Source organism: Sarcophilus harrisii, chromosome 2 (assembly GCF_902635505.1).
Source record: "Sarcophilus harrisii chromosome 2, mSarHar1.11, whole genome shotgun sequence".
Classification (NCBI taxonomy): domain Eukaryota; kingdom Metazoa; phylum Chordata; class Mammalia; order Dasyuromorphia; family Dasyuridae; genus Sarcophilus; species Sarcophilus harrisii.
Window position 1 is genome coordinate 308,553,910 of NC_045427.1, and position 12,254 is coordinate 308,566,163.

Sequence of the window (12,254 nt, forward strand, 5' to 3'; positions counted from 1 at the left end):
AAGCTGCTTTTGACTTTCTAAGTTCAGCTTTGACAAACTGTCATTTGCGCTACCTTTTCTTCATTTAAACACACAAATAATTTAAATATAATTATTCCAATCTCATTCCATAGAAAATTCAGGTCAATTCAATTCAATAAAATATAATAAAATTCAATAAAATATAGGGACTATTTCATTTTTATCCCTGTACCCTAAGCATTTATCATATGGTAGATATTTCTCTGAATTGAATTAAATAACTATGTTGATATATATGTATTCTCTTTTCAAAGAGACAACATACTTCTCAAGGATGGAGCATTCCTCTGCATTCACTTAGTATTATGCTCTGTATACAGTAGATGCTAAATTGTTGAATGGGATTTATCTTAGGCCACATGTCATGATTATTATGAGTAAACAGCAACACAAAGTGTAATGTGTGGTTAACTCAGATAATCTTCCTTCTTTGGATTGATGAGTATTTGGTATATAGTAGGCATTTAGTAAATATTTATTGGCTGACTGACTAGACTACTGATCTTGGAGAAAAGTAACACCTACTCAATGGATTTTGAGAAGGGAATAGGTAGAGGAGCAGCAACCATTTTTTCCAAGCTTTGACACTCAGAATCACAGAAACAAAAGCTATTAGTTCTAATTTGCTGTTTCTTTTGGTGAGCATCACCTTTTTAGGAATTCTTTGAACAATAACACATAATTATAACTTTATAGAAAAAGCAGAGCACAGATAGAAGAATTTAAGAGAACAACTTTCTTCTCTATAGCCAGGTTGGATATAGGAAGACTGTAATTATGGCTGTGTGATTGTGAGCACTTGGCAGTTGGGTGGCATCAGGAAAACCTGAGTTCAAATCTGGCTGCAGACATTTCCCACTGTGTCACCTTGGACAAGTCACTTCACCCTGATTGTTTCAATTTCCTCATCTGTAAAATGAACTGGAGAGGAAATGACAAACAACTCTAGTGTTTTTGTAAGTAAACTCCAAAAAGGGTCTTGAAAATTTAGGCATGACTGAAATGATTGAACAAGACTATGATCATGACACTTACTCTTTCATTGTTTCAGGCAACTTTCTGAGATTTATGATTTCATTAGTCAGGGGGAACTCCTGGTGTGAAAGCTCTATTTTTTAATATAAGTCTATACCAATTCCCCTTCCTCCCCGCCAACAATGCAGAATGAGAAGTGTTTTTTGCTGAAAGACCTCAGGCCAGTTATGTTCCAAAGAGTATCATTGATTTAGATGTGGAAGGTACCATAGAGGTCATCTAAACTAATCCTTTCATTTTATAGATGAGCCTCTTTGAGACTCAGCAAGAAATTATGTGACATGTACAACAAAGAGCCTAAGTTTGCTGCTTCCAAAGTCAATGTTTTTCCACTATACCATGCTGCTCAGAGAATGTCCCTAGAAATCTAGAAACTTGCTCATCTTTTTTTTTTTAAATATAGTATGCTTTGATCCATATTCAATCTTCTTAATTCTCTGTCTGGATGTGAATGGCACTTTCTATCACAAGTCTTTTGGAATTGGCTTGAATCACCTCATTGTTGAAAAGAGCCCAAGTCCATCACAGTTGATCATCACATAATCTTCTTGTTGCTATGTACAATATTCTCTTGGTTTTGCTCACTTCACTTAGCATTAGTTCATGCAAGTCTTTCCAGGCTTTTCTGAAATCAGCCTGTTAATTGTTTTTTTATAGAACAATTATATTCCATTATATTTATGTACCCTGACTTACTCAGCCATTCTCCAGCTGATGGGCACCCACTCAGATTCCAGAAACTTGCTCATCTTTTTGGACTTAAACATAAACATTTTCCCATGCATCCTCTGGAATTTTAGGAACTGTAATGAATAATTCGTACACCTACCTGTTTTCGGATGTCCTCTTTTGTAGTTTTTCTGATTGGCTGGGTCGGTATATGCACAGGACTTTGGGACTGAGATTCTTCTGTCACTCCATACACTGACTAGAAAAGAAGAGAAATATGAGGAATTCAGATGTCCTTAGGAATCACTTCCTTCTTTTCTCCTCATTGGCAGTGAGTGGTCTTTCTATACCACCTGACACATTTCTCAGGCTCAGGAATAAAAGAAAGAATGCCACATCTATTCACAGAACTATAGTGATTTCTAGTCTCAGTTTCCCTCCCCTTCCAAGAACATTTTTTAAGGATAAGTGAAGGTTAAATGGCACCATATCACAACTTTAGGGGGGTGAAATTGTAATATAGCATGATTTTAGGGAGTAGTCTTCTAATTCCTTAGTTCCTGCCAAGAACAGGTGCATGGACCGAAACCAAACCTAAATAAACTGTTCTGCCAAAGTTAAGCCAATGTTATTGATGCACCGAGGTCATGATAAACTTAACCAATGAAGAAATAAGAGGACGACAGTTTTGAAAAATAGTTGTATTGAAATAAGTTCTGAGAAATTTTTGTTCAGTCATTCTGACTCTGTGACCTTGTGGACCAACTGTCCATGGGGTTTTCTTGGCAAGGATACTGGAGTGGTTTGCCATTTCCCACCAGTTTTATGCAGGCAGAGGTTAAGTGACTTGTGCAGCTAGTAAATGTCTGGCGTCACCTAGCTGCCTAAGAAATAGCCATATTGAACTAAGTTCTGAGAAATAGTTGTATTATACATGAGTTACCACTTCATTGTTTGTATAAAAAAAGAGGCTCTATGGATTTCTCTTACTGTAGTCCCTTTGTCAAGTTGTGCTTACAAGTATGGACTCTGAAAGCTCCTATTTTCCCCTTTAAATAAACTGTTTCATAAGGGTTGTCTTCACATAGGTTCACTTTAGCCTAACAATTTGTAGCTGTGACATAGATTTCTTTTCCTGAGAGGATAGATCAATAAACTATGGACAAAAGGCTCAGTGGTATGATGATTGAATTTTATCAAGTCCTTTACACCCACATCTAGAGTAGAGAGAGATTTGTCTACTAACATGTGGAACACCTCTTCTTGTTCTCTGTCTTTTGTTCTCAAGAAAAAGAAAGACATCACAAAGAGAATGTCTTGACTTGTGTTTGACTAAGGGAATCTTCACACAAGTTGAAAGGAGTAATTTTAGGAGAAATAATAATATTTAATATTTTACATAGCACCTTAAGTTTTGGAAAATTATTCACATATATAATCTCATCTGAGCCTCACAGCAACCCTGTAAAGAAGATACTATTGGTCTTATAATCATTGCTATTTTACAGATAAAGAAATTGAGTCTCCAGGAGCTTTCTTATCCAATTAGTACTGGAGATAGAATTCATAAGTGGAACTTGTTGATTCCAAATTTAGTACTCTCGTAAATAGGCTATCATAAATAAAAGAATTATGTCTTCTGAGGGTATTCATGACATAAAAAATTTTAAATTCAGCTAAATGAACTGACCTTTTTGATCTTTGGGGGATTCTTCATCCTACATTCTTCATTCTACATCATACATTACACAATGGAGTATGATGCAAAGAACTGCATTATCTTATTCATTTCTCATGACAGCTGAAGAGTATTCATGACATAGAAGCATTTTAAATTTAGCTAAATGAGTTGACCTTTTTGACTTACTGGGGATTCTTCATTCTGTATCATAATTACAACGTGGAATATAATGCAACAGAACTAAAATACTCAGAATGCAAATGGATCTGGGATTTCATCCATGTGGATATTCCCTTCACAGATGCAGATAGCAACTTATTCATGCTTGCCCATCTTGTGGGACTTTTGTCCATGTCTCCTCATAATTCTGACCTTGTAGGGATAGGACTTTGTTATACCAATGAAGGATAAAAAAATAGAGAGTTAAGAATGGTTTCAATTTTATAACTAGATTTCATAGTGGGAAAAGAAGGAATATTTTAGACTTTATTCCTTACCTTATGAGGTTTAACATAATTGCTTATACTTTACATAGTACTTGATGTTTACCAATCACTTTGATTGGTATGTCATTTATTTCTCATGACAGTTGAAGGTAGATAGTGTCAGTATTATGTTTCTATTTACAAATGAGGAAACTGGAGTTTTGAGATTATAAGGTCATATAAATCAGTAAATAGCACAATTGGTCCTCAAACCCAATTCCAGAGTTCCTTCAGCAACAAACAAATCCTCCAATAGCACATCCCTTGGGACCATAGTCAGTCAGAATGCTGGGTTGTTTGAACCAAGGCTTAATCCTCATGTGGTCTTTAATGAGGACCCATATAAAGAAGGGGGCCTTGGATGACAGTCATGGTTCCCTAAAAATGAAATGCTTCTTGATCTTATAGTATATTGCCCAAACAACAGGAAGGTTTAGAAGGTATTCATGACATAGGAACATTTTAAATTCAGCTAAATGAGCTGACCTTTTTGACCTTCTGGGGATTCTTCATCCTACGACATTTTCGGATATCCATTTCTGTTGTATTCACACAACCTGGCTGAGAAAGGAATCATTGTAAAAATTACTAATTGAAGCTCTAATTGATCTAAATGACCTTATTACCACCATTAAGTGAAATCAACAATTATTTATTTAGTGCTTGTTATTTTCCTGGCAACATGCTAAACACTAAAATTTGAACACATTGAAAGGCAAAATTCTATTAAAAATACGGAGGTATACAAATACAGGGTGACCAAATTCTTCATACAGTTTTAAGTTATTAATAGTTTAAAGTATTAAGCTAGTATTAACCTATTAATAGCTTAAAGTATTGAGCTAGTATTAAGTTACGAATAGCTTAGCATCACACAAAGACTTTGGGGACACCCTGTATATGTTGATTTTTTCCAGTGAACAAATTAATTTTGTTTAGTGAATCTGTGCTTACCTTATGCCAAGTGACAGATTTTAATATGATCAGGATGATGATATTTATAAATGGCTTTTAACAAAGATGTTTTCTCTGCTGACTAATAATAATAATAATAATAATAGGAAGGGAAGGGAAGAGAATATATACTTATATAGTGCCTGTTACATACCAAGAAATGTGCTGAGCTTTTACAAATATTATTTCATTTAATGCTCACAATAACCCTATGAGGGAGGTGCTATTATTGCTCCTATTTTATAATTGTTGTCAAAACTTAGGGAAATAAAGACTAAGTGACTCACCTAAGGTCATGATGTTCAGCTATTGCAGTCATGTCTGACTCTTTGTAACAAAGATACTGCAGTGGTTTGTCATTATCTTCTTCAGCTCATTTTGAAGATGAGAAACTGAGGCAATAGGTTTTCCAAGGGTTCCACAGCTAATAAGTGGAGGATGGATTTGAACTCAGAAAAATGAGTCTTTCTGATTCTATATACTACACCATCGTATGGAGCCCACCATTTGGGGACTGGAATTCTTGTGCCAGTTTTTGGAAAGTCTGGGCTCAAATGCCTTTAATTATTTCAAATCATATGTAAATGTTAAGAAAGGGGAATAATCCTTAGTCCATCCTTCTGTTTTATCAAGGGATATATATTTTGATTACATGGAATTTTTTAAATGTCTTGAAAAAGGCCAACTTTAACTGTCACATTCAAGTTTTGGTGAAAATGAAAATGTTTTTACCCTAGGAATGTGAACTGTTTTGTTTTCTTGAGAAAACAATTTGTTGAGGGAATGGGGACGAGGGGATTTTAAAGTCAATTTTGTTGGCTTTTAGGGAAAATAATCATATGAATGAATCAAAGCAGATGGGTAGCATTTAAAAAAAGTTCAGCCCAATCAGAAGATTCATCTTCCTGAATTCAAATCTAGCCTCAGACACTGTCTGGCTTTGTGACCCTAGGCAAGTCATTTACCCTGTTTGCCTCAGTTTCCTCATCTGTAAAGTGAATTGGAGAAGTAAATGGCACATCACTCCAGTATCTTTGCCAAGAATACCCCAAATGGGGTCATGAAGTGTCAAATATGACTGACTATCATGGAACAACCACAAATGAATGAATAATAAAATGAGAGATCACACATTTTCCAAAGATAGATTGTTATAAGCTACAGGTTGCCTTTGTCTTAATAAGGGGAAAAAGAAAAATGAGAAAAACCTATAAAACTATACAAAACTGTCTTACCACTGGCCTGTGGACATCCCAGAAGGCTCGTTCTTGACTATCCAAAATTTTTCTTTCTGTTTTATCTTTTTTCCGATCAATCCTAAAATTATAGAAATAGAAAAGCGAAATAATTTTCATTTGTCTTCTTTTTTTTTCTTATTTTCTTATATCCACTCCATTTATAATCATTTCTAAGGAACTAGCGCACTTTTGCACATAGAACAAATACATTTACTGTATTCATTGTAAAATCATGAGACCTATGTGTAAAATGTTGGTGCCTTCCCTCTTTTCCTCTACTCTGCAATGAAATTAAAAAAAGACACTGTGTTTGAGGTGCAATTTACAAAGAACTCTACCATGGGAAGATATTCATTTGAAGCTGAAGAAAATTTGGCTGAGGGTTGGTTGGAATGTAAATTAAAACATACACTCCTTGACAGCAGGGATTGTTTTAGTAGGTACTTAATAATTGCTTGCTGAATTGGTGTGGCATATAGTATGTAAAATTAAAATGTAGGCCAGCCCATTTTCTATCCTTAAATTTATGAGGTTGCTTTAAAATCCAACTTGCTATAATTTTAAAACTTCAGTTTAGGCTGTCCCCTCCCACTCCACCTTTCCCCCAAAGCAGAGGAAGGACCTAATGCTGGACAGCATGTAAAAATCAAATATCACCCTCATTTTGATCTTCCTGGCCCCAGCTGGTAGATGAACAAATTGTGAAAGGTAAATTACAGGTGACAAAAGAAATACTTTATTTTCTAATCAGTAGTCCAGATGAGAAGCTTTTATTAAAACAAGAAAAAAAGTGTATTGCTTCATATTCCTTCTGTAAGTAAGAAGTAACTCAGATTAATTGCCATGTACCAGGGAACTTCTAGCTTTCAAATCTCATGGGACCACTTTAGTTTACTGGACTGAAATAAACCTATAATCACCCTGTGATTTTCATGATAATTACCATGTACTTAAATGGTCCACAATTATAAAGTAATCACAGAGTTAATCAAAAAAGTTAATCGAGAAATACCATATGTGTATCAAGTGACAATTCCCCCTCCTTTTGTAATATGTGAGGCTCTTCTGTTCTGAAAGTACAAATTAACTTTTCTCTTTGTTTTCCAGAATCTTTTGGATGCAAAGAGATTATAAACCTTGTTATTCCTGTTCCAATGTCTGCCCCACCCACTATCATCAGCCTCTTCATGGACCACAGCTCTTTCTGTAGCAGTAACCAACTCTCAAGTGATATACAACACTGTGAAGAGGGCACCTAGCTTGCTAAGGTTACTGAGAGAATGATGAGATCTTGGGTGAGAGGCAGAGCATAATGAATTGTGAGGAGGAAAAAGAATGCAGGAGAAGGGTCAGATGGATAACCTGTCAACAAAACCCATAATATAGAAGTTAACACAATGGCACCTGAAGAATCATCAATTTGAACAAAGTCACTACCATTTTTCTCTTTTACTGTACCACAGGGGGCTGTAGGGGTTGGCAACAAGAGAGGATGTCATGAGTGAGACTGTTCGTAGTGAAGGCAGAGCTTTTCAGCCTCATTCCACAGTATACCTGTCAATGTCTACGTCTGTCAACATAAATCTACAAAGGAAGTAGCAGGGAAAAGAAGGGGGGACATGGGGTATCTTATAAGCATAAATAGTAAGGAGGGGTATAAATGCTAGCAGTGAGAATGGGAAGGATGGGGAGATAAACCTTTAGAAAGATGGCATTTGACCATGCTAATCTAGGGAATTAGGAGAGAAGAGAGTAACAGTGACTGGGGGAAAATTAGAATAATATAGATCAACTCTTTTACCAAAGTGAATATTGAATGAGCTCCAATTTAGAAGGATTAAATGACTAGAGAGAAAGGGAATACAAAGCAATGAATGGTTCATGACAATGATCCATGCAGAGATGCCCCTAGATCTTATACTGGAGGACAAGGAAGGCTTTGAGTAATATAGGTTAGGTTACTTCTTGGAGTATGGGTGCTTAATAACTGACTTATGGGATACTTGCCAAGAGATCCAAGTTTTTTTCCCCATGTAAGCTATAAGTAGCACATCCCATATCCTCAAAGGTCACTCCACCTTTCCAACCTCCTACCCCTGAAAAGAATTTCTTATACCTACAATGTCTGCCAAACCTGAAAGTACTGGAAGGGAAGCATCTATCTCCGGTACTTGGTCTAACCTGTAGCAAACATAAAGGCTTTTTTTGTGGGGGGGATATGCATTGTTGAAATTTAAAAAAAAATCTCCAGATGTTGAAATGCATTTTCAGTCAGAACAAAAAGTGGCTTGGAAATTATTTCAGGAACTATAGATTGTTCAAGTCAGGGTCATAGATTAATAAAGGGGGGGGGAAGGATTTTCCTACAAGTATTCTAGAATACCCACTTCATAACTTTCCTAGTGTGAAATTAACCAAGAAGAAGACACATATCAAATTATAAGAAAAAACACCATCTGGGCTGAGAATTCAGTGATTTCTAGGCAAATCTTGGTCTTTACTTCCACAAAGCTGTTTTTATTAGAAAATAGGGAAGAGAACCAGAAATCCCAACTCTGGTTGCCGACTCCCTTGAACACATGCAATGAAGACACACATTTGGAATGACACCCCTTCTTTTCTTGGAAGGGTCTCTGTTCCATTCACGTACTTCACTTGGGCTTCTGCTTGCATAAAGATGAATTCCCACTTCCTTGCAAAGGCCCTCTGGAGTCTTGCGAGGTTTTCCTGATAAAAAATGAAAATCAATGAGGGCATTAATCATAATAAGTATTGGACCATGGCTACCACGCTCATTACACGCGCGCTCATCCATATTGGTTAGACAGAACAAAATAACGGTACCCCATTTTAAATTCACTAGACTGGAACTTGATTTAGCTTTGTACCACATCCTGCTACACAGGAATGCACTTCCAATCATCGTCAGCACGCCAACTAAAGGAATTATCTGTCTGAAGTTTGGAGGGAACCAATGGAATCTTTTTTCCTATAGGTCTCATCTGTGAACGTAACACTCATTGCTTTGGCTGCGTATCCAATGTAAATTAGGATCTAAAGGCATGCTTGAGTTTTCCATTTGGGCTCTGTGGATTTGAGGATAACTGATGCCTGCTGGACATTTCTGTAAAGATAAACTAAGGAGAATGAGGATGGTTTCTCTGACTTTATCTCCTATTCTTAAACTATTGTTAAAACTGGGTCATTCTATTAGAGGAAGAGACCAAGTTAGTTTTCTAGAATCTGACCAATGCAGAGATGGAGTTTCTAGCATTATAGATTTAGTGCTGGAAGGGGCCTTACAGGTCATCAATTTTAACTTGTCTCATAGTCTTCATCATGCATAAAGCAGTTATGTTAGGGTGAGGGAGGCAGGGAAGGAAAGGAAAAGAGTTTCATTTTCTAATTGAAAAGTGCAAAAAAAAAAAAAGGCAGAGAGGAAAAGAAAAATGTTTCATTAAGGATCTCTTCCAAAGGAAAAAAAGAGAAGCATTCTTTTTAATTCTTTAATTCAGTAGGATTACACATAGTATGCAGTAGATAGGATAGTAAGTTGACAGGCAAGCTAATCACCTGCCTAATTCTGATTGAATGCAAGCCCAGAGTTCACATTCTGCTATGTATTTTCATAGAGTTGGTGCCAACCCTAATTGATTGCTTTTATTGCAAGGTTATTAATATAAAAGGAGATTAAACTGAGAAGTACCATGTCTGTATGTACAAATAGGCACAAAACCAAAAATGACCCTTAGAATTTTTTCTTTTGAGAATCCTTTGAGTTTTTTGTAGTATTTAAACTTCACTAGAAATTGGTGCCCTATCTACTCTGAACATTTTTTTTACAAGGAAAATGGAAGATATAAGAGATACAAACTGGATCAAGACATTTTAAAGCCTAAATCTTTCCCCTAAGATTAAGGAAGTTACATAGACAAAAATTAATAATATAAGCAGTTCAAAAACCTGTATGTCCAGTCCAGAAATAAGGAAAGATTTCAAAAAGAACATTATCTCGATTGAGGGCGAAATGTCTAGTTACAAGGAACTCAAAGATACCTAGTCTGCCAGCCTGTGCCCAAAGTGCGTTGGATTCCCAGAATATGTGAAAGGATAGAAATCGGTAATTATCAAAAGTTTACTATGTGACAGACATATCTAAGTACTTTACAAATATTATTTTTAATCCTCACAACAAACCTGAGGAGTAGGTATTATTATTATGCCCAATTCATAGTTGAGGAAACTGAGGTAGATAGAAATTAAGTAATTTGTCCACAATTAGAAAATCTTTGAGGCTGAATTTGAACTCAGGTCTTGCTGACTTTCAACCCAGTTCTCTATATACCTTGCCACCTGGCTGTCTGTAATGAAAATTTTGCAGTTTGATTGGAAAGTTTATTATAAGAAGCTGCATGGTATTAGTGGAAAAAATGATGGATTTGGATTCAAGAAAATCTGAGTTCATAGCTTGCCTCTGATCCTTATAAATCAAGTGACCAGGAGGAGGTCAGTTATTTTCTCTGAGCCTCAGTTTCTTTACCTATAAAATGGGGATAACTACTTGTAGTATGTTGTACCTCATTAGATTGTTGTGATGTTCAGAGGAGATCACATATGTCAAGTACTTTGTAAAATTTAAAGCCCTATGTAAATAGTACTTATTATTACCTTTTTAACCCTGTTATCAGAATCAAAAGATTCCATATGGTAGATGAAAATTGTTATATTTTGAATTTATTATTATCATGAAATTTTGGGCCATTCAGAAGACTCTAAGAGGTATCTCTCCTGGCATTTCCACTAGTTTTTATCTGAGAAGACACCTCTGATAGGTTTCCAGTGACCAGGGCTGCCTTTAAAACAACTGGGAACTGAAAGGCAGAGAGGTAGTAGTCTCCTTTTGGAGCTGTCTCAAGTAGGAAGAAACTGCCCCTCTTTTGTTGGATCCAATCAAATGTGCCTTGAATCTTGGAGTTACCTAGCCCACAAATGATATGATTGTCACTTCCCTGTTCACAATGACAATTTTTTGAAATATCATTATTGACTAAAATTTAGTCCCATGTTAGTTTTTTTGGTATTTTTATCCTTAGTTTCTGGGGACAGTGCCTGGTACATACTAGATGCTTAATAAATACTTGTTGTTATGACAACAGTTTCAAGGGATAGTGATCTAATCTTGTTTCTGCACAGACTTCCTTGCTGTTCTTCCAACAAGAGATTCCATTTCTTGAGTCTGGGCATTTTCACTCGCTGTCCTTCACGTTTGGAATACTCTTCTTCCTCATCTCTGCCTTCTAGCTTTCTTTAAAACTCAGTTAAACCCTACCTCCTATATAAATCTTTCCTGATCCCATTTAATCTTGTGTTGTTATTGCTTTTGATCATTTTTTTAGTCATACTTGATTCTTCGTGACCTTATTTGTGGGTTTTTTTGGTGCAAAGATACTGGAGTAGTTTGCCATTTCCTCCTCCAGCTCATCTTACAGATGAAGAAATTGAGGCAAGCAGAGTTAAGTGACTTGTCCAGGGTCACAGAGCTAATAAATGTCTGAGGCTAGATTTAAACTTATGTCCTCCTGACTCTAGGCCTGGTGCTCTATCCATTATGCCATCTTATTTGCTCTCCAATGCCTTCCTTCTAATAAGACACTTCCTAAATATCTAATTTATTTTGTATATAGCTTGTTTGTACATATTTATTTGCATGTTGTCTCTCCCCACTAGCTCATGAGCTCTTTGAGAGCAGGGAGGGTATCTTTTCTTTTCTTCTTTCTTTCTTTCTTTCTTTCTTTCTTTCTTTCTTTCTTTCTTTCTTTCTTTCTTTCTTTCTTTCTTTCTTTCTTTCTTTCTTTCTTTCTTTCTTTCTTTCTTTCTTTCTTTCTTTCTTTTCTTTCTTTCTTTCTTTCTTTCTTTCTTTCTTTCTTTCTTTCTTTCTTTCTTTCTTTCTTTCTTTCTTTCTTTCTCTCTCTCTCTCTCTCTCTCTCTCTCTCTCTCTCTCTTTCTTTCTGTAATAGGCACAGTGCCTGGCACATAACAATAGGTGCTTAATAAATGCATATTGAGTGACTAATTGATTGAGATAGTCTATCTTGAATAGTGAGTCTTAGTATGGCTAGAGCAGAGCATGAGTACAGCTAACTGGCTCTTGTGCCCAATAGGCTGCAATGG

General features: G+C 36.0%; 1 protein-coding gene across 1 annotated transcript in view; it reads right to left on the reverse strand.

Moving 5' to 3' along the window:
• Positions 1-12,254, reverse strand: part of RGS6 (regulator of G protein signaling 6) — a 610,477-nt gene that overhangs the window by 112,826 nt on the left and 485,397 nt on the right. Inside the window, 4 exon segments of the mRNA XM_031952584.1 lie at positions 1,886-1,984; positions 4,378-4,452; positions 6,081-6,162; positions 8,734-8,810. Coding sequence (XP_031808444.1) covers positions 1,886-1,984; positions 4,378-4,452; positions 6,081-6,162; positions 8,734-8,810 — 333 coding nt within the window.